This window comes from Trematomus bernacchii, unplaced genomic scaffold (genome assembly GCF_902827165.1).
Source record: "Trematomus bernacchii unplaced genomic scaffold, fTreBer1.1, whole genome shotgun sequence".
Lineage (NCBI taxonomy): Eukaryota > Metazoa > Chordata > Actinopteri > Perciformes > Nototheniidae > Trematomus > Trematomus bernacchii.
The window spans coordinates 1,009,778-1,031,388 of NW_022987720.1; the positions used below are offsets into that span (position 1 = coordinate 1,009,778).

Below are 21,611 nucleotides of genomic sequence, written 5' to 3' on the forward strand. Positions count from 1 at the left end.
TTATTCATGGCAGAACGGATAGATATCTACACCCTTCTGTGAAAAATGTTCTGAAGTTTTAGCTTGTGAATGAGGTGGGAACCCGGGAGCAACATCACACTCTTCCATTTTCAATATGTTGCCGAGTTGAGGTTTTACATTGCCCATACCAGGGAAAATAGGAAGTACACAAATCTCATTTGAGAATTTGATCGCATCTTTAGAATTTTCCAGCTCTCTCACTCGATTCATAATTTCCAATGTGAATATGTTTCGCTGGTATTCACTCTGCAAGCCGAAATTAAAGTTGTGTTCAAGAATCTCCATGATGAAATCCTGCTTGGAAGAATTCATTGCTAAGGCAAATTTTGCAACTTCAAGCAGATGAGCGTCTCGCAAATTGTCAACCCTAATATTTTGCTTTGCACCAAATCCAACATGGAATTCAAGACCTAATTCCTTTGAGTTGTTGAATGGACCAAACTCGAATGTTGAGAGGATTTTTCTTGCACGGTTAGCACGCAACTTCCACAAGTTGTTCTCTGTTTCCATTTCTTCTTGTTTCACGTCACATTTGTTTGGTGTATTTCTTGAAGTTTGTGTTTGCGTGTTAACTTCACAACATCCTCCCTCATTCGTTTTATTTGCATTTGAGTTTACAGTTGTTTAAACTGGATGAAATGTCATCTGTGGTGTGAGAGGTGCAAGAATAACAAGACATCTTGATTTAATTGTCCTGGAATGTCTAAGCTTAGAGAATTATTTGGATTTGTCAAGTTATCCTGAATGCCACAGTTCCCTGAATCTGTGAATTTGTCTGAGTCTAGATCAGACTCTACTAGAGGACAAGTGTAGTCATCTGCTCTTTCTTTCTCTGTTTGCAGTGGAAACGTTCTTTTTTTTTACAGTAGTTTCCCGTTTGCTGGCTTTCTGACGAATAACATAAACTTCATTGAACCAGTCTGGCGTCAGTGTTTGATTTGGAATCGTAGGAGAAAAATGTCTCCCCTGCATGCCCATGTTGAAGTTGTGTTCAAGGACATCTTTAATGATGCCATTTTTAGTCCCACACAGTGTTTTGGTGAATCTGACCACTTCATGAATAATCTCGTTTGTCAATACATTTGTGTCAAATTTATTTTTTGGTTTGTTTTTGTCCACAAACAGGATAAAACCAATTTCCTTGCAAGAAGGGTATTTGGCCATTATCGTTTCCGCTCTTCCTGAGAAGGTAGAGGACTGATCCCTTGCAGTCCTTTGTTCGGTGCAGTTTGCGTCACCAGAGACTATTTCCGCCATTGTTAGTGGATGAAGATGATGCATGTGAATAGGGTCAGAGTCATCCTGAGAAAGCTTATGACTTCTTTCTTGGAGGCATTTGGGGCAATATTTTGTAGGATTTTGTAAGCACATCAAGTCAGGCAGTTCAAAAAGCTTTTTTTTCCGATGATCTTTATCCGTCTTCTTCAAATGTAATGTGTTCATTTTTCTCCATACTTGTGAAGGCCCTGCGATGCAGCTCATTCCTTAAATCAAGATCACAATTATACTCCAGTATCTCTGTGATGAAGTGCTTTTGTGCTGATATTAGTGTTGCAGCAAATGTGTTTAATTCAACCATGATGCCATTGGTCAACAATTCTAGATCAAGATTTTGTTTGAATCCAGATCCTACATTGAAATCAATTCCTAACTTCTTGCATCTAGAGAAAGAATAAAGTGGGCAATGTTCTTCATGAGGTACTGAGAGGACTTGCTCAATCTGATTAGACCGACATTTCCACAGGTTTAAATTCAGCTCATCTTGCTGTCCGAAATCAGTAGATCTGCCTACCTGTTGGTCTATCTTCACAGTCTGAAGAGAATCAGCTTTACATGCATCTACCTTTTGGTTACTCTGGCAATCCAGTTTGACCATTATTGACGAGTCTTTTCTTGTGCCCGTTCCTTGGATTACACAATTTGATAGATTCTGCTTCTCCACTAGAAAAGGAATCCGTGCAAGAATATTTCTGGCAAGGTCAGAATCTTCACTTTGAAAATCAAAGGAAAAGTTGTGTCTGAGGATGTCAAGACATGTCTGCTCAAATGTTCCGCACAACTTTTCTGCAAAGTCTGTCACTTCAGTAATGGATCCATTGGAGAGTTTTTTGATGTCCAGTTTTTTTGGTAGATGATTGTTAACATTTAGCTTCAGACCTATTTCCTGGCAGAAAGGATAAAGATCCAAACTTTTCTGTGAAATATGTTCTGAAGTGTTAGCTTGAGAATGAGGTGGGAGCAGTGGAGAAAACTTGCACTCTATTTTCATTATGTTGCCGAGTTGATGTTTTACATTGCCCATACAAGGACGAACAGGAAGTTCAAAAACGTCATTTGAGAATTTAATTGCATCTTCACAATTTTCCAGCTCTCTCACTCGATTCATAATTTCCAATGTGAATATATTTTGCTGGTATTCACTTTGCAGGCCAAAGTCAAAGTTGTGCTCAAGAATCTCCATGATGAAATCCTGCTTGGAATAATTCATTGCTATGGCAAATTTAGCAGCTTCGAGCAGATGATTGTCACGCAAGTCGTCAACACTGATGTTCTTCTTTGCACTAAATCCAACATTGAATTCAAGGCCACATTTAATTGAGTTGTGGAATGGACCAAACTCGAATGTTGAGAGGATTTTTCTTGCACGGTTAGCACGCAACTTCCACATGTCGTGCTCTGTTTCCATTTCCTCTTGTTTCATGTCACCATTGTTTAGTATATTTCTTGACGTTTGTATTTGCTCTTCAACTTCACAATGCCATCCTTCAATTGGTTGATTTGCAAATGGTGGGTTTGCATTTGAGTTCTCCGTTTCCATTTCTTCTTGTTTCAAGTCACCTATGTTTAGTGTATTTTTGGAAGTTTGTGTTTGCGCGTTAACTTCACAACATCCTCCCTCATTCGTTTGATTTGCATTTGAGTTTACAGTTGGTAAACTGGATGAAATGTCATCTGTGGTGTGGAGAGGTGCTTCTTGTTCCATGTCTGACTTGTTTGGAACATTTATTGGAGTCTGAGATTTCTCCTCAACTCCACAATGCCCTCCTTCATTATGTTGACTGTATGTCGCAAGTGGTGGAATCACATTTAAGTTATCAGTTGGTAAAGTGGATACAATGTAATTGGTGTTGAGGAAAGGCACATGAAGACAGTTTGATTCTGGTTTTCTAGGAATGTCGTAGCCGAGAGAACTTTTGGGGTTTTGTGACTGATTCTGTTTGCAAAAGTTTCCTGAATCTGTGGCTTTGTCCAAGATTAGTTGAGATGATCCCAGGAGATAAGAACAGTTTCCCTCTGTTACCATTACTTCTTGTTCCATGTCACATTTTTTGCCAGAGTCTGAGTCTGAATCAGACTTTCCTACAGGACAAGTGTGACAATGATCTCCCTCTGCTGTTCTACTGCTATACAAATGAGTGTGATAAGAGAGTGTGTTTGTTTCCATGTCTCTTTTGCGCCTTTTGATTGCCTGTTTACTTTTTAAATCAGACTGCCTTCTTTTTGTCACTTCCTTAAACTGATATTGCGGAGCTTCCATATCAGACAGAGCTGTTTCTCTGTGTCTTTTGAAGGGATTTGTCTGGAATGAAACGGCTCAGTTTGAAACTCTGGGCTTATTTTGGTACCAATGTTGAGAAATCTCGTTCTTTTCTTCAGCAAGTGCGATATCTTGAACAAAGCTCGACTTTTTTCTTGTTGACTTTGTAGATCAAGTTCAAAATTGTGCTCCAAAACATCCAGAACAATAGGGCTGTAGGATGCAGTGAGAATTCTGGTGAAGTGAATTAACTCTAACATTATGCCCTTTGTCAGCAAACCTGGCTCTAGACTTTGTTTTGACCCAAAATCAAGGTTCAGACCAATTTTCTCACAAAAGGGAAACAACTTGGAAAAATCATCATCTTTTTGTTTCTCTGCTGACTGTGCTTCTGAAAACTTTAATTCATCTTCATAGTCACTGTCATCACTTTGTGCCCTATCCATCACTTCCAAGAGACTTTCTGCCTTAATGCAATCTTTGGATGTTGCTTGTGAACACTGTAATTCATCTTCATGTTCCCAATCATCAGTGTCATCCATCTCCACCAGGATACTTTCAGTCTTATGCTTTGTGGATGCCATGTTCGGTTCATTGCTGCTCGAGCATTCTGGATTACATGGTGTGTCAAAGAGAGTGAAAACTTCATTTTTATCTTTAGGAGGTTTCCTAATCAAGTTTTTAACTTTGCGCATAATTCGAGATGTAAAGTCAATCCGCTGTTGATCATTTTCCAAATCAAGATTGAAATTGTTCTCTAAAATGTTTGTGAAAAAATGCCTTTTACTCTTGTTTACTGTTTTAGCAAAGTCACAGACCTCAAGTATGACCCCATTTGTCACTAAACCTATATCCAGTTTTTGATGGTTGTTGGATGCTACATTAAAATCCAATCCAATTCTATTGCTGCACTGGAAAGGTTCTGGATGTCTTGAATATTTGTCTACACACATAATGCGCCACTGCCATACTTTGTTGGCATCCATCTTTTTTCTTTGTTCTTCATACAGCAGTTGTCCCCGTTTTCCATCTGCAGTGAATTCACCTACTGTTCTTCTTTGCCTTGTATGTTTTCTGTTCCTGTATTTGGTTAGAAAAAAGAATGAAATTATATAAAAATGAATCACACTATTTTTTAACCAAAGTATTAATTATATAATATTTATCAGACTAAAATACCAGATATCTGACACTTAGACCCTTAGTTTCTCAAAGTACTCTGGTTACTTGTGATAGCCATTAGGCAATATCTTTGACATAATGACCATTTCTTTTAATTTTATTTCTTTAGATAAAAGTAATTTGCCAAGCAGCATGTTTAGTGGCTAATGTATTTTTGATTCATCTTTTAACTGTGCAGCTCATTTAATTTGAATATTTTGGACATATTGCAGATATCTTTATAGTATTTGTCATATTTTAATTTAAAGTGGACCTATCATGCTATATTTAAATGATATATTGTAGGGCCATACCTATATAAAGGTATATTTATACGTTTCTGTTTTCAAAATACCAAACAGATCATACATTTTAGCCATGCCTCATTTCGCTCTATGTGCTGTTTGCTGTCTACGGGTCTGATTCTGCTGACCACGCCACCCTGCAGGAGAGGTGAGCCGTGCTCTGATCAGCTGCTGGGCTGTCAGAAGAGGGGGAGAAAAAGAGATCTCCGTCCCTCCGTGTTTTATTATATAGAGTCGTTATTCATTTGTTTTAAAGCTCAATAAATAACAAAGAAGACCTTTGACCGGCACTTTTCTAATTTTGTCCGGAAGATTTAAACTTTAACGGACATCTTGACCGGCGAAAGTAACTGAAACTCTGCCGCACGGTCCCCTCGTTCCTTGGAAGAGGCGGAGAGGTGGGTATTTGTCATCTGCTGGTGGACTAACTGGAGAGAATTACAGTGCTTGCCTCGACGGGGAGGGATTGCATTGAATTAAAGCAGCGGGAGTAAACGCTTGCCTCGGGGAGGGAGAAAAAAAAGCCACAGCGGAGAATAAACAGAAGGGTAACCATGGTAACTATGGGCGGGAAGTCTTCTTCGCTGCTTTTGTGGCAGACTACAGCACCACTTACAGGCCTGGCATATGTACTACAGCGTCTCCAGCGCTTTCGAGCGGCAATGGCCGGCCGTGGCCCAACCCCACATTCCCCTGATAGGTGGAGAGTTGGCCCAATAGCCGTAGCGCCACTTCTGTGACGTCATAGAAGTGTTCAAATCTGGATCAGTCTGTATCAGATCCGTTGCAGCCCCTTTTTTAGAGATTTGGGTATGGAGGAAAATAGAGAGGGTTGTGTTTTCTGACACTTGGTGAGTTCCCTGGAACACCGGGGACACATATTCATGTATAAAAGACATACAAAAGTGCATTTTGCATGATAGGTCCCCTTTAATTTCTTCTACTACCATACATTTGTTGACTATGAGGGGCATTTTCTTGTACAGTAAATGAATACCAACTTTTCAAAAAACACAATTCTACTTGCAGCAAATGTATATAGATTTCATCTTGCTACATACCTTGTAAGACATTCATCTTGAATAAAAGCTCTTCCAAGTTTTCTAGCCCACACTGAATGTCTGCTTCCTATGTGGTCATCCTCCAGACAGCAACGAGACTCTTCTGGTACAGTGCTAGCATGGATGAAAGAAACATTTAAAAACAAGTTTAACAGTGGTGAAGGAAGTATTCATAATTATTCCTTTGGTAAAAGTTGTACAATTACAATGTAGAAACACTCTGTTACAAGTTGGAACCCTGAATTCAAAATGTAAAGAACTAAAGTATAGGCAACAACATATACTCAAACGTACTCCAAGTTACAGTACTTACTAAAATCAAAACATTATAATACTGGATACAAATAAGTGATTCTTGGCATGAATCCATCAGCGATCGGTCTACTAATGTTAGAAGGAACAACAAAACAATCTTGCATGTAGGCAGAGGTGGAAGAAGTACTCAGATCTTGTTCCTAAGTAAAAGTAGAAATACCAAAGTGTAAGAATACTTCTACAAGTCAAAGTCCTGTATTGCAAACTGTTACTCAAGTAAAAGAATAACATGTTTTAGCATCTAAATATACTTAAAGTATCAAAAGTAAAAACACTCATTATGCAGATTGGCCAACATCACACTCCTAATCGTTTTGATTATAATTATCGATGCGTTTATCAAGCTGGTTAAGGTGGCACTAATTATGTGCAACAGCATTCCACTATTGTTCTTCAAATCTTTATTCTTCAACTTATTTCGACCAATGTTTGCCGTTTAACTCCTTCAGCATACTTTCAGCTACAGAAACCATTCAAATATTAAAATGTTCAGCTCCTTCAGGACATGACTGCTATGACTTCAGGGCTCGACAGTAACGGTTGCCAGGTTGCCATTGGCAACCATTCAGAACAAATGTCAACCACTTCTTGGCCTTTGGTTGCCATCAGTGGCAACCAGTTTTTAACATAAAGAAATAAGGACAGCAAACAGCAAAATGTGCACCCCAAAATATATAAATGTTAATTATGCGTTATATTAAGAGTGATATTTAATTATTGTTGTGACCAGTCGGAACCTGATACTAAAGTTGCTTGTGCATTGGTGTGATTACGGAGCCAGAAAGCGATGCACGTTTACTCACGTGCGCGGTGCACCGTGTGTTTGTTTACAAAAAATGGCAAAGCAAATTAAGTTGTTGCGGCGGCACCAGTCAGGCTCTGGGCGGTGTGAACAAAACAGGGGCTGAAAAGAAGAACCGGTTCCGAACCAGAAAAGCTCTAGCACGGAGCTAGAACGGGAACCGCGTTGGTGTGAAAGGGGCATAACTCCCCTTTTGTATATGTACAGCTCTCAACATGCCCAGACTTGGAGTGATTTTCACCTCTTTTAATACTTATCGCCTCATTCTGAAAGAAAGAAGTGAAATGTGCCAACGTGACGGCCGTCTTGGTGTGTGGTGCGAGACGGGAGATGTAGTTCATTGGGCGGTTGCACACGGTTTTTATTTTTTTTGACTTGCAAAGTTATCTTTTAAATTGACAAACATCAAATGTGTAATTCGTGGCACAATTCAAACGGGATCGAAAGATAATCTTTCTCTCCCCACTGACTTCAATACATACCTTTTCCGAAATAAGGTCCCATGGAGGTCCCCCGGAAAGGGAAGGACTTCGCCTCTCTATTGCAATCAAGCCCCCAGGAAGTGCGCCGGACTCTGAGTAAAATATTCGTTGTGGCCAACCGGCGGTACTACACTTCTCGGAAACACTTTTTCCCATTGACCTACATTGGGAAAGAGACGTCTGTAAATCGTTGGATAATTTTTTTGAAACTAAATAAACAACCCAGTATGAACGTTTGTATAGCCCTTATTAAAAACATTCGGTCCTCAAGTTGTAAAATGTGCTAATAACGTTATTCTGAGAGTTATTTCCCTCGGCATTATGAACGCGCATCTAACCCACGGGACCGCGCCGCCCGGCACGTTCATGTTACGTGTTCAGTAGGGGTGTAGCGGTATACGTATTCGTACCGAAATTATTCGGTATGGGCCCTTCGGTTCGGTACACGTGTGTACCGATGTGTACCGAACGAATATAAAGTTAAACGTAAAAAATCGAGAACGTGAACAACTTTTTGGAAGTAATCTCAGGTGCTGTGTCGCAGCGTTCAGTGTCATTTGCTCACATTGGGTTCAACGCGTCATAGAGTGACCAAGTCATTTAATTGGACGAGAGGCATACCATGAGAGCTGGTCACAGGGATGCGTTCAAATTTAGTCAGTAATTTGAGGAACTGTCGAAATGGCGAACACAGATAAAGTTGAGCTCGAAAATCCTCCAGCATCATTAAAGTCTCCGGTTTGGGAACATTTTGGTTTCGCAGTTACGTACAAGGATGACGGACAAAGACAGGTGGACCGAACCAAAGCTGTTTGTCAGCATTGTTCAACTAAAATTGGATACGCTGCTGGCAATACATCAAACTTGCACACTCATTTGAAAAGGCATCACCCGAACGTGAATATCACCGGTACCAAAATAAAAATGACTGAAGTGCAAACCCAACTCCCACTAGCATTTAAGCCTCCAACACTCGCAAAAAGTTCAGACCGAGCCAAAGCTATTACAAACGCCAAATATCCTTATGTTGCCATGTTAGCAAAGCGCTACCTGGCTGTATCTGCTACCTCTGTCCCTATCGAGAGGGTGTTCTCCACAGCAGGAGACAATAGCCGCGTTCACACCGGAGTACTTTTCACCGTACTTTTCGTGTTTAGTTCCGTTCCATTAGCATTAGCATTCGCCCAGCGCACAAACGCAGAGAGACTAGACTGGCAACACAAAATAAAACATGGGAGCGGTGGAGATGAGGAGGTGTCGGCGTTCTGGCAATTTACTCGGAAGGCTTCAGTAGAAGCTGCTGGGAATCCCAGCAGCTTCTACTGAAGCCAGTCCCCAACTACGGGGACTTCCGGCCGGTGACTCCGGGTGGCAGTATACACCGTGAAGTTGTTTGCGGCCTGCCAGTAAACCCAAAGCCGAAGAAGACGAAGTGACGTCAGCGGCTCATTTGCGTAATCTTCCCTCAGGGAATTTATTCCGGTGTGAACGCGATCTGTACCAAGTGCCCTGGGGTAATAAGTGCCGGGGCACTGAGTGCCGGCACTGAGTACGGCAAAGTACTTGGTGTGAACGCGGCTATTGTTAGTGCCAGCGGATCTGCCCTTTCGGCAAGCAATGTGGACAAGTTCATTTTTCTTAACAAAAACATGAAAATACAATGACAAGCAAGTAAGTCCTAATGTCAAGCTGGCTGCTTAGGTACTAGTACAGTACAGTTCAAATACAGATTATTTCAGTTCATCGAAATGCTGCACCTTAATGTTTATTTTATTATATTTTGTATTTATTTTAGTGAATATTCACAGTTTAATAATAAATTAAAAACCCAAAACTAATATTTTATGTTTTGTGAGTACCAGTACAGTAAAGTTCAAATACAGATTATTTCAGTTCATCGAAATGCTGCACCTTAATGTTTATTTTATCATATTTAGTATTTATTTGAGTGAATACATTATTCACAGTTTAATAATAATTAAAAACCCCCAAAAAATATTTTATGTTTTGTGATCATTTTTTCTGCTGTACCGAAAACGTACCGAACCGTGACCTAAAAACCGAGGTACGTACCGAACCGAAATGTTTGTGAACCGTTACACCCCTAATGTTCAGTACTACATGCGTTTTACCTTTACCCATGGATGCACAAGAACGGACCCATATCGCCTTACCGTTCGGGTGTTCAGAGCAGAGCTTGGAGCTGTTCAAAGCTGGTAAAGGTGCAGCTAGTTTTGAATGACTTTGTATACTGCTTGTGAATTTACTCCAGGTGGAACTATAGTCTGATTTAACACTTGATTATATTTCACATCATTCATCCACATCTGTAAAGTAACTAAAGGTATTAAATACATGTAGTGGAGGAAAAGTACACCAGTTACCTCTGAACTGTAGTTGAGTAGAAGAACAAAGTAGCAAAACATTGAAATACTTAAATAAAGTACAAGTATCTCAAAATTGTACCCAAGTATAGTACTTGTTGAGTTTATGAACTTAGTTACTTTACACCACTGGCTATACAGATAGAAAGACTAAGCCTTGAACAGAGGCATGAAAATACATTTTCAAAATGCTCAACAGTCCTGCCAAAATTATAAACTGACTGCTACACAATTAAAATAAATGCTTTTATATATTTCTATTAGATGTGACTCTTGTGGCGTTTCTGTTATTATTAACACTGCTGCTTTAGTTGTTCTGACTGCTAAAATCCTCTGATATTCCGTGGGGTCGGATCCTTGTCACCTTTTTCATACCTGATGAGTTTGCATCCCTGATATATAGCTATATATATATATATATATATATATATATATATATATATATATATATATATATATAATCAGGGATGCAAACTATATATATATAGCTATATATATATAGCTATATATATATATAGAGCTATATATATATATATATATATATATATATATATATAGATATATATATCTATATATATATATATATATATATATATATATATATATATATATATATATATATATATATATATATATATATATATATATATAGCTATATATATATATATATATATATATATATATATATATATATATATATATATATATATATATATAGCTGTGTTGTGTATATAGCTGTGTTGTATATTTATACACACAAATGAACAACCTTTGTTGTCAAAAAAACAAATAACAAGTTGTATTGTAGTGTTTATTTTAGTGTTGTTTTATGCTTATCCACATTTTGATTTCAGAGCACAGGACAGGAGAAGGCTGGGCACAGCATAAAGCTCAACAGTGAAGCTGGCAATGCTGAACAAAACCATCTAGTTATAATATTTATTCAGCTGAAAAAGTCAAGGCTCTACGAAAATGTAATTAAAAATATATTGCACATGGTTGGTATTTAACAACAAGGGGTGTTATAGTCTGTGTTGTAGTGTGTGATATTGGTATTTATGGAAACATTTGACACCTTTCCTTCAAGTACTATACGTTTTAGTTACTTGTGGGGTACTTAACATGAATAATCAGTTACTATCCTTTTACTCCATCACATTTCAAAGACAAATAGGCTATTGTTATTTTCCTCCACCACAGTAATCCATCATCAGCTTTACTTTTTAGATAAAGATTTAAATCACAATTGATCATAACTCAAAATACATATATTTGTGTATATTACCAAGTGGTTTCATGTACAACCCACAAAAGTATCATGCTAAATGAAGCTCTGTTGCTTGGATATCACTAGATCCTGTTATCAGCGTAATATAAAAGTACATAACGATTTATGGTCACATTAGCATAATTACTAGCTAGCCGCTAGCTGCTAACTGCTGCGGCCGCCTCGTTAATATCAAATCCATCATAACAATCCAGTACCATGCTGTCATGAACGCGCAGTGCTGTTATGTGTGTCACTACCCGATCTGCAGCCCTGCCCCATCTGCAGTGCGCATGTGCGAGATGGTCCGCCATATTGTACAACTCCGTACGGCAACCCAACTAGGACACAGTGGCATTTGGCAAAGCACACAAAGAAAACTCCAAAAACCGAGAGAGATGAGCTGTTGTTATTACAACGTGACTTCACTATTATTTAACAACTCTTTTGTTTTTATTGGGTTGTTTTATTTGGGATTAAGTACATTGTCAGAATAAGTGAGAAATGGATTTAAAGTTATGTTATCAGCTATCATACTGAATAAATATTTACTGTGAATGTATGCAAAAATGTATGGTATATAGCTGTCTAACAGAAGTTAAATCCATTTCTCACTTATTCTGACAATGTACTTAACCCCAAATAAAACAACCCAATAAAAAGAGTTGTTAAATAATGGTGAAGTCACGTTGTAATAACAATAACTCATCTCTCGGTTCTTTTTCTGCTTTGCCAAAAGCCACTGTGTCAAGTGTCCTATTAGTGTTGCCGTATGGAGTTGTGCAATAGAGTGGCGAAGTCCCTCCCACTTACTTCCGGGGTATGGGACCTTATTCCGGAAAAGTTATGCATTGAAGTCAATGGGGAGAGAAAACTTATCTTTCGATCCCGTTTGAATTGTGCCATGAATTACACATATGATGTTTGTCAATCTTAAAAAATCATTTCCATGTCAAAAAAGTCACAGTTTGTCGTAAAACTGTTGAAATATAAGACTATGAAAAATACGTAACTAGAAAGACTACAAATCCCAGAGTCGCGTAAGTGATGTCACAATTGTTTACCTCCACCATTCAGATACCTAAGATCAGCGCAATATAGATATAATCTATCTATATGGCGCTGGCTAAGATAAGATAACTTTAACAAGATGCCTGTGTGCTTAGTACCAGGTTGTTATTATACCAGCAATGGGTCTTGCTCGTTCTTTTGCTTCCCGTCTGATGAAACGACCAGGAGTGGCTTGATCAAGTTAGCTACCTAGCTAGTAGCTAGCACGTTAGTTAGCATTACAGCCTTGTCATTTTTATTAGCCTTAACATGAAGTAACATTAAGTAACCCAAAATGTTAAACAGTAAGAGTAGTAGTCATATTTCGTGAACCCTTTGAATAGTACTGTCACCGGTGTGATCATTCTATAATACACCATTTAATTCCGGGGGAGAAATGCTAACGCTAACGTTAGCATCGGCGATCTTTTCTACTTCATGCTATCTGCACAAATGGTTGACATTAAACATTAAAACGACCAGGCAGTTCAGAGAGAATCAAAGGAAGGCAGGCTTTGCATGACATTCTTCAGGACGTGTTTCATTGTGGTGATAGTCAATCGTTTGTTGACAAGACAGTAGTGACGGCCATCTTGGTGACGTGTGTGGTTGACCAGAGATGTAGTTCATTGAGCCTTTCACACAAACAAATGTGTTACTTCACAGTTTTACGACACATTTTAATTTTTTTGACTTGCAAAATTATCTTTTAAATTGACAAACATCATATGTGTAATTCGTGGCACAATTCAAACGGGATCGAAAGATAATCTTTCTCTCTCCATTGACTTCAATGCATAACTTTTCCGAAATAAGGTCCCATGGGGCTCAACCGGAAGGGGAGGGACTTCGCCACTCTATATGGCGGACCATCTCGCACATGCCAAGCCCCCAGGAAGTGCGCCGGACTCAGATGAAAATATTCGTGCTGGCCAAACGGCGGTACTACACTTCCTTTTGGTTGCCAGGCCCGGAAACACTTTTTCCCATTGACTTACATGGGGAAAGAGTGGTCTGTAAATCGTTCGATAATTTTTTTTTAACTAAATAAACTACCCAGTATGAACACTTGTATAGCCCTTATTAAAAACATTCGTTCCTCAAGTTGTAAAAATTTGCTAATAACGTTATTCTGTGAGTTATTTCCCTCTGCATTATGAACGCGCATCTAACCCACGGGACCGCGCCACCCGGCGCTTTCATGTTACGTGTTCAGCACTACATGCGTTTATCTTTACCCATGGATGCACAATAAGAACAGACCCATATCGCCTTACTGCCAGCCCACGGAGCTGTAATAATGGATATATTGCACATGTTTGCTGTCATTCATCATTTGTAAAATATTATACTACATGGGCTGTATGATTAAATCTTGTACCATAGATGTTGTATTAAATAAAGTTAATATTACTGACGTAGATTAACGTCCCTGTACAGTAGCTTCTTATTGCACTAAGAAGCTTATTGCACTGTATATATATATGTATATATATATATATATATATATATATATATATATATATATATATATATATATATATATATATATATATAGTGCAATAATTATTTCATGCTAAATGAAGCTCTGTTGCTTGGTTATCACTAGATCCTGTTACAGCGTAATATAAAAGTACATAACGATTGATGTGTAAATTAGCATAATTACTAGCTAACCGCTAGCTGCTAACTGCCGCCTCATTAATATCAAATCTATCATAATAACAACTATTACCATGCTGTCATGAACGTGCGGTGCTGTTACGTGTACGCAAATTGACGTGCTTGATGTGAACGAGCATTGTGGGGGGCATGGTTAAAGTTGCGCATGCGCTATGAGCGCACATACGGGTACTTCTCAGGCATGCCGGGTAATCTGTGACGTTTCGCTCTCTCAAAAGTTGGGCCATTTTACCATCATGCGCGAATGAGCAACTCTCATAGGAATGAATGATGCCCCGCCTCCCACGCTGTATCCAGTTCTTATTATACATCCATGGCACATGCGCACTGCAGATAGGGCAGGGCTGCAAATCGGGTAGTGACAGTAGGCTTGTTTGAGACGAGCGAGACCGACGCAGACCTGCGCAATTGCGATCAACGTCTTGCTTGTGCGTTGCATGATGGTTAGTCATTTTGTCCGACTTGCTCTGGAGACTCGCCTACATGAGACGTTGAAATCTCGCGGGACAAAGACGCCCGCAAACTTGAGAGCGAGGCGCGGCGGCGCAGTTTCTCTCCACGGGCTGCGGAAGCTAAATGCTTGATGGGAAACGACTCGCTGGTATATCGAGCCGAGCGCTCATTGGTGGTTTTTACCCCGTGCTGGTGATGAAACTCTCCATTGGCTCGGCAAAAGTGTGTTGTTTTGTGTCAGTTTTACGTCGCCACTTCCATTCACATTTTTCATCATTGTTCCACAATGTTTATCATCATGAAATTACTATCTATATATTTTATACAATACTTGCACTGCTTACCGTTGTCATATTTTATATATCTTAGCATATTCATACAGTACACACTGTTCATACTGCTCATAGGCTACTGTGTATATCTAGTGTATTCATACCCCTCACTGTTTTTTCATCATTCAATTAATTCTATATTTTATTCTGTAGATTGTAGGGCTGTGCGATTATGGCAAAAATCATAATCACGATTATTTTGGTCAATAATTGATATCACGATTATTAAATACGATTATTCATTGACTTTGAAAACATCCATTTATTGAACTTTAAAACAAATACAAATAATAATTTGAACAGTATCTTATAACTGTTGATTACCCTGAACGCATAATTCAACTGAAAAACTTTAAATAAATAATATCAAAATAATAAATACCAATAAACAAGATCAACACATATTTTGGAACGCACTTCCAAAAGCTACTAATCATATATAAATATGATAAATACAAATAAATTAGACCAAAATAAATTAGATCAAATATGTTGCAGTGCACTGTCACAACCTAGCAAAGCAAAATAATTGTTTTATTCGATTATGTTGTTTTCGTAATTGTGGCAGGCCAAAATCGTAATTGCGATTAAAATATGATTAATTGCACAGCCCTAGTGGATTGTGTACATTACTTTTCACTTTACTGCTTTTTGCACTCCTGGTTAGAAGCTAAACTGCATTTCGTTGTCTCAGTACCTGTAATCTGTGCAATAACAATACAGTTGAATCTAATCTTGAGCAGGAACAAATGTATTTACTTAGTACATATATGACAATAACGATTAAACACATTTGTGGATTCTTTAGAAGAGAGAAACTTGCTCTGTCATAGGCCTACTGGGTCAGGCTACAAGGAAGTGGAGAGGAAAATATCACAAACAGAATACTACAGGATTGCTGGGAATATACAAAGTTCCAGGGGCATGGGTTTGGCTGGACAAGTAAGGAGAGAACGAGGGCATATGGAGTGGAGACCATAACGTTTGCCAAAGCAAGCCCATTTAGCAGTGTTCCCCCATGGCTTTTCCCAGAAGCTAACATAGATATGAGTGTCATAGAAAGGAAAAAAGAGTGGCAAATAAATTAAGTGGGAATTAAAAAATTGCAATTACCTAAAACTGTATACAGATGGATCTAAGAAGCAAGAATGCGTGGGGATAGGCGTGTATATACACCAGAATTCAAAATATCAATCTCAAAACGAGTGTCACATAACTTATCAGTTTATACAGCAGAAATACTAGCAGCAATTATTGGGCGACAATAGGTTGCTAGTGGATTGCCGGAGCTGTTAGAACTGTTAGCACCGGAGCCTCGCAGCGGGGAAACTGACTTTTAAAGATGAAAAGAACATCTACACATTCTTGTAGTTGTAAGTCCAATGCCTTGCTGCCTGTAGCACCATCCTTGATGAGGACCAGGAAAGGAGTGAGCAGAGGGTAGAGTTGTCCATTCTTGTTCTGTGACTATCTTCCTCACCATGCTGAACACCCTCTCAGACTTTCAGTTGCGCGCGCTACTAAAGAGATGCGCTACCATGGAATGGTGTAGCTGTATTAAAGTCCTCAGTGGAAACTAGGGATGCTCCGATCGATCGGTCACCGATCGAGATCTGCCGATACTCACTCTCTACCGATCGATCGGTGCTCTCTAAACATGCCGATCGCGAGGGCCGATCGCATGACGTAAAATACATGACACTTTTCTCTGTACGCGGCAAAACAAGCTCGCCAAAATGGCTTCACCGGTCTGGCATTATTTTAAGGTGTCCGAAAAAGACAGTAAAATAGCGGTATGCAACGTGTGTGTGAAGCAGAAATCCTGCAGCTCCACCCGCTGTGATGGGCGGTGTGAGCGGAGCGAAACACACAAGAGTTAGACCTAACACACTTAGCTATTTTATCTACCTCTGGAACAAGCTAAACTACAGTAGTTATAAATATGTTTATTCTTCACTGTCGGCCTCACACATTACTGGATCAGCGAGCTGCATGAGATGATACTGACGGGCTGTCAGGAGAGGGAGAGAGGGGGAGAGAGAGGGGGAGAGAGGGGGAGAGAGAGAGGGAGAGAGAGGAAAAGAGAGCGCTTGCTAATTTCTCCCGTGGTATTATCCAAAGTGAATGTAAACTTGAATAATATACATAATTTGAATGTAATAATTAAGTTGATTGTTGTTTGTGGAGTTTTAAACATCACTTTAAATGGAAGATTTAAAGTGATGTTTAAATCTTCCATTTAGGCCCCGCCCACTCGATCGGATCGGCGATCGGTATCGGCAGATACTGATTCCGGCGATCGGCCCCAAAATTGGCGATCGGAGCATCCCTAGTGGAAACAGTCGTGAGTAAATCTGATTTGGTCAGAAATCGGGAGAAATGCGGGAGAAATATGACCCCGGGAGAGGGCAGTGAAATCGGGAGTCTCCCGCGAAAATCGGGAGGGTTGGCAAGTATGCATATAGTCTTGATTCTTGTGGTTAAACTTTTCGCTCAGTATTTGATGGTAGTGGTGTCGAAATTCATTCGTTACTTCCTTTTCAGTTTTTTTTTTTAAATCTTTTTTTGTTGTTATTATTGTTACGTTCTGTCTCTATACACGTGCTTTAAAATGTATTGTTTAATTTTACATATTTGTCATATAATAATCAAAATATATGTTTACAAATGTTACATAGTCTTTGTCAGCATATTTTTAAGGGGGGCATTTCATGACGGGGGTGCATAATTTGGCACAACACCTGTACGCATTTCAGATTGTTGCCGCGCATGCGTACCTGCGTACCAGTTATGTGCACCCCTGCTTATTATACATCCATGATTGCAATGCATTTGAGCTGTAACAATTTTGATTCAAATCATTTCACTTGTCTGCATTTCTCCGCTAAATTCAGCAACACACTTACTTGGTTTTTGTAGCTAAAAAGCAGCTACAGAGAACATTCAACTAATAAAATATTCAGCTTTTCCTGCATTTTCAGCTAAATTCAGCAACAAATGTATACAGTTTACAGCATTCCCAATCATTTAAGCAGGAAATGCATTTTCTAGTTGTATACTTAATTTATTAATTTAACCCTGGTGCAACTAAAGTCCTATTTAAGTTTGTATCATTAATCTACATCTGCAAATTTAATGAAGGTATTACACAAATGATGTGGAGCAAAAGTACACTATTTACCTCTGAATTGTACTGGAGTAGAAGTACTTAAGTTCAGTACTTTAGTTTAGAACTTAGTTTCTTACCACTACTGCATAGGTTTACTGTAATGTTGATAGCTATGAAGCTTTTTGACGTTACAAAAAACCTACTTCTGTACATCGACAAAGCAGATACAACTTAAATAGGTTCGACTAAGAACACGCGACTCACATTTTCGACTTGCATTGTTTATATGATCTCATACACGATTACATCTCAACCAAATTGTGGCCAACACGTCGGACTCGAGGAAGACAGTTCCAGCCGCCATGCTTTCATTGTGACGACGTTAATCACAACCGAACCGCCATGATCGAATAACAGCGAAACAAATGGTTGTACACGTACCAAAGGTAGGCTGAACACTCTCGGAGACTTTATCCTTCCTTGTTAACATCACGTAAGTTGTCCCAAAAGGTGTCTTCTTATATGAAATCCAGCCAAAAACCTCTTAAATGTAGAACAGTCGATGCACAGCTTTCACAGGAAGCGAAGAACGAAGATCTGAGCGGAAATTTCAAAATAAAAGTGTCACCATCAGCGATCAAAACGGGATTTGTCAATGTGCACAATTAAATGATTACATATTAACACAATCAATGTAATACATTCGTTATTTCTTTTTTTTCTCACACATTGTTTGATCTTGCAGCACTTTTATATGCTTTAAATCACGACATTTCTATGTAAGTTTAAGTAACTCATTTCCGGTGGTAATACTACTGCCCTTTTAAATGTCACAATCTTAAATTCTTTAAACAATAATTCAAGGGTATTCAATAATAATTCAAAGAGGTCCAGATACTCAAATGTTCTACCAGCAAAGGTCAGAACCTCATATTGTAGAAGTAGCGTCCTACTAGGTCTAACTCTACATCTTTCTTTATTCTTTTGTTTTCTACTTCCTAATAAGGCTGCTGAGTGGTGAGCTCATTGGTGAGCCAAGAAACGGTGCTTAGTTTTAAAAATGCCTGTTCAATCTTTGTGGAGGAGGCCTGACTCAAAGCTGTAAAACAATCCAGTAACAACAGACAGAAAATAAACATTGCTCTGTGAAGATTATATATTCTCATGAATTTATCAGAAATTATTAACAGACTCAATAAATCAAATAAACAGAGGAGACATTCATAATTGTTGGGGATACTTGCCTGCTTTTGAACTCAAACTGAGCAGGCTATTACAGTTTATTTAACAAAAAATACACCCAGACACTTCAATACATTGACTTTTTAGCCAATTACTCCATAAATAAACTTAAATATTTCATTCAACCACATCAATCAAAAAATAAAACACAATCAAACAAATTATGTTGTCATTAGTGTATGTATCAGATGCCAGAGACAAGTTTGACATTCCGAGTTAAATAGTAGATTTGTTTTACGTTTATTATGTTATGTTCATAATTCTGGGTGGGAAAACAACTTGAGAAATAACTGCACACTACTGCGTTGTATCATAAAGATTCTGTTTCCTGTTGGAGCATTTCTTTAATCTGTACAGTTTTAGTGCTAGTTGGGGCGTGTTCAGAAAGCTCTGAAAAGCTGGTTTGGCATGTATCCCAGGTGGAGGAAGGAAGATTGGGCTTCCTTCTCGATGTTAGCCAGTTCCAGGACCGTTGGTGCCAGAGCATCCACGTGACCCTTGTAGTTACCACCTAGGCAAGGGCAACAGGTTTGTTAGTCATGCTCAACACAACTGCAGTGGATGTATCTTTAGCAAAGTTACCAGCAAATCTATGCAATGATTATGATAACAAAAACTACCAATTTGTAAGCAGTTTAAAACATACGTCCCAAAGCCTTACGCTGACCATAGGTGACCTTTCCATCAAAGTCATCCAAAGGTACTTTGATGTCTGGCTCGCACTGTGTGATCGTGCCCTTCAGATGCTCCTCAATATCTGACAGGAGCTGTGGAGAGAGGAAAGGGAATAAAAGACACAAGTAGAATAGAGAATCCACAATGGTTAGTGTGGAATTATGTCATAAGGGTCAAAAGTGTGTGCTCAAGCTTTCAATGCTTCCAAATGATAGCAAAACTTTTCTGCTCATAGGCGTTTTACTTTGAATGTTTGCATCTGCTTCCTATCAAATCACTAAAAAGCCCTCTGCTGAATCAGTTGTATATCAAATTACAGATTTTCCTAGCTTGATTTAGTTTGTTTCTGCATCTTTGTTCACCTCTTTCTCTTTGTACCAGATGGTGCAACCTCCGTCCTCCTTCAGTCGCGTGTTGTTGCAGCCTCTGCCTCTGTTCGCACAAACGTGGTACCACACCTGCACATATGAAGAAAACATTTAATTTGAACTTCTTTTAAAAGTGATGTGTAATTCAAATGAATTAGCATATTTCTGTATCTCTGCTACCTTCTCCTTTTCCATAGCAACCAAGGAAATGGCCAGTCCCATTCTGCAAGTTAAAAGCAAAAAAAATATATAAAAACATTTATGATTTTGTGATGACCGCTGGTCCGTTTTATTTTGCAGATCTGAAATATTCGCCATACGGAACTCCGTGGACGTCAATTCCTCTGGCAGCTACATCTGTGCAGATCAACAGCCTCACTTATTTTTTCTGTGAACACAAGAAGATCTTACAGCATAAATAGACTGGTTGTCATCCATAAAAAAAGGTATCATTAAGTTCTTGTTGTTTTACCTTGAAACGCCCATAGACCCTGGTCATGGCAGGTCACCTCATAGTAGTACTTCCCTGGACAAATAAAGACATAAATAAGAACCGGCAACAGTTGCAAAGAAATAAATGTTTGTTCATTTATGTAAGACAATCGAAGAAATGGTTAGTTCCCCTGTGAAATGTGAATGTTGTCATGTTGTACCTTTGGTAACCCCTTTTGTTGAGCGACAGCCATGCCACTCTTTGAACTCCCTGCTCTGGCAGCACAGTCCATCTGGACCAATTGCTATACGGGTAAAAAGCAGCGGCGAAACCGTGCCGCGCCACACTAATTGCGCCCAATAAGCGCTGCATTTTTGGCTCAGTTGAGGCACCCTCCGCAAGGTGAGGCCCCACGCAGTCTGCATGATCGGAAAGTAGGGAGGGACGGCCCTAGATAGATAGATAGATAGATAGGTAGAGTTATTAAGCCTACATTATTTTGTGTGACTGTACCTGTGTCTTTCTGGTGTTTGGTGATGAGCAGGTATTGTAGGCTACAGATTTTTGTTTTTTTACTGAAATCTGTTCTTTGCTGCATCTCAAAATGACACAAGAATTGAGAAAGTGAACCAAAACGGCAGCAAAAAAACAAAACAAAGTGATGCCATAAAGCTCTGTAGAGCCGAGCGAAACTGCGTTGTGTGATAATAATCAATTTTTAACAAACAATCAGCATGTTCTTACACTCAAACATATTAATTTAAACCATTGTTCAAAACATTAACATAGTACAGCTTTAAGTTGAGCATTTTCTGATTTGTTTTTTGTAAGAGAGCTTAATATGAATGGTGGACCAAGGTAAAAGTGTGCCACTCATTTGAGACACGGTGTGAATACAGCTCAGTCAGTTCAACCCAGTTGCTGGATGTT

The 21,611-nt window shown here is 38.9% G+C and overlaps 1 protein-coding gene and 1 long non-coding RNA gene across 2 annotated transcripts in view; both read right to left on the reverse strand.

Annotated features, from left to right (window-relative positions):
• The window catches only part of LOC117493514, a 17,702-nt gene extending 16,929 nt beyond the window's left edge, over nucleotides 1-773 (reverse strand). Inside the window, exon 1 of the mRNA XM_034144112.1 lies at nucleotides 23-773. Coding sequence (XP_034000003.1) covers nucleotides 23-531 — 509 coding nt within the window. The 5' untranslated portion in view covers nucleotides 532-773. The remainder of the gene's footprint in view (nucleotides 1-22) is intronic.
• Nucleotides 774-6,085: 5,312 nt separating this feature from the next.
• On the reverse strand, nucleotides 6,086-18,495 carry LOC117493520. The gene is made up of 2 exons (XR_004556971.1): nucleotides 18,405-18,495; nucleotides 6,086-6,200 (listed from the first exon to the last, which is right to left on the reverse strand). It is a non-coding gene; the product is annotated as an uncharacterized LOC117493520 (long non-coding RNA).
• Nucleotides 18,496-21,611: the final 3,116 nt, after the last annotated feature.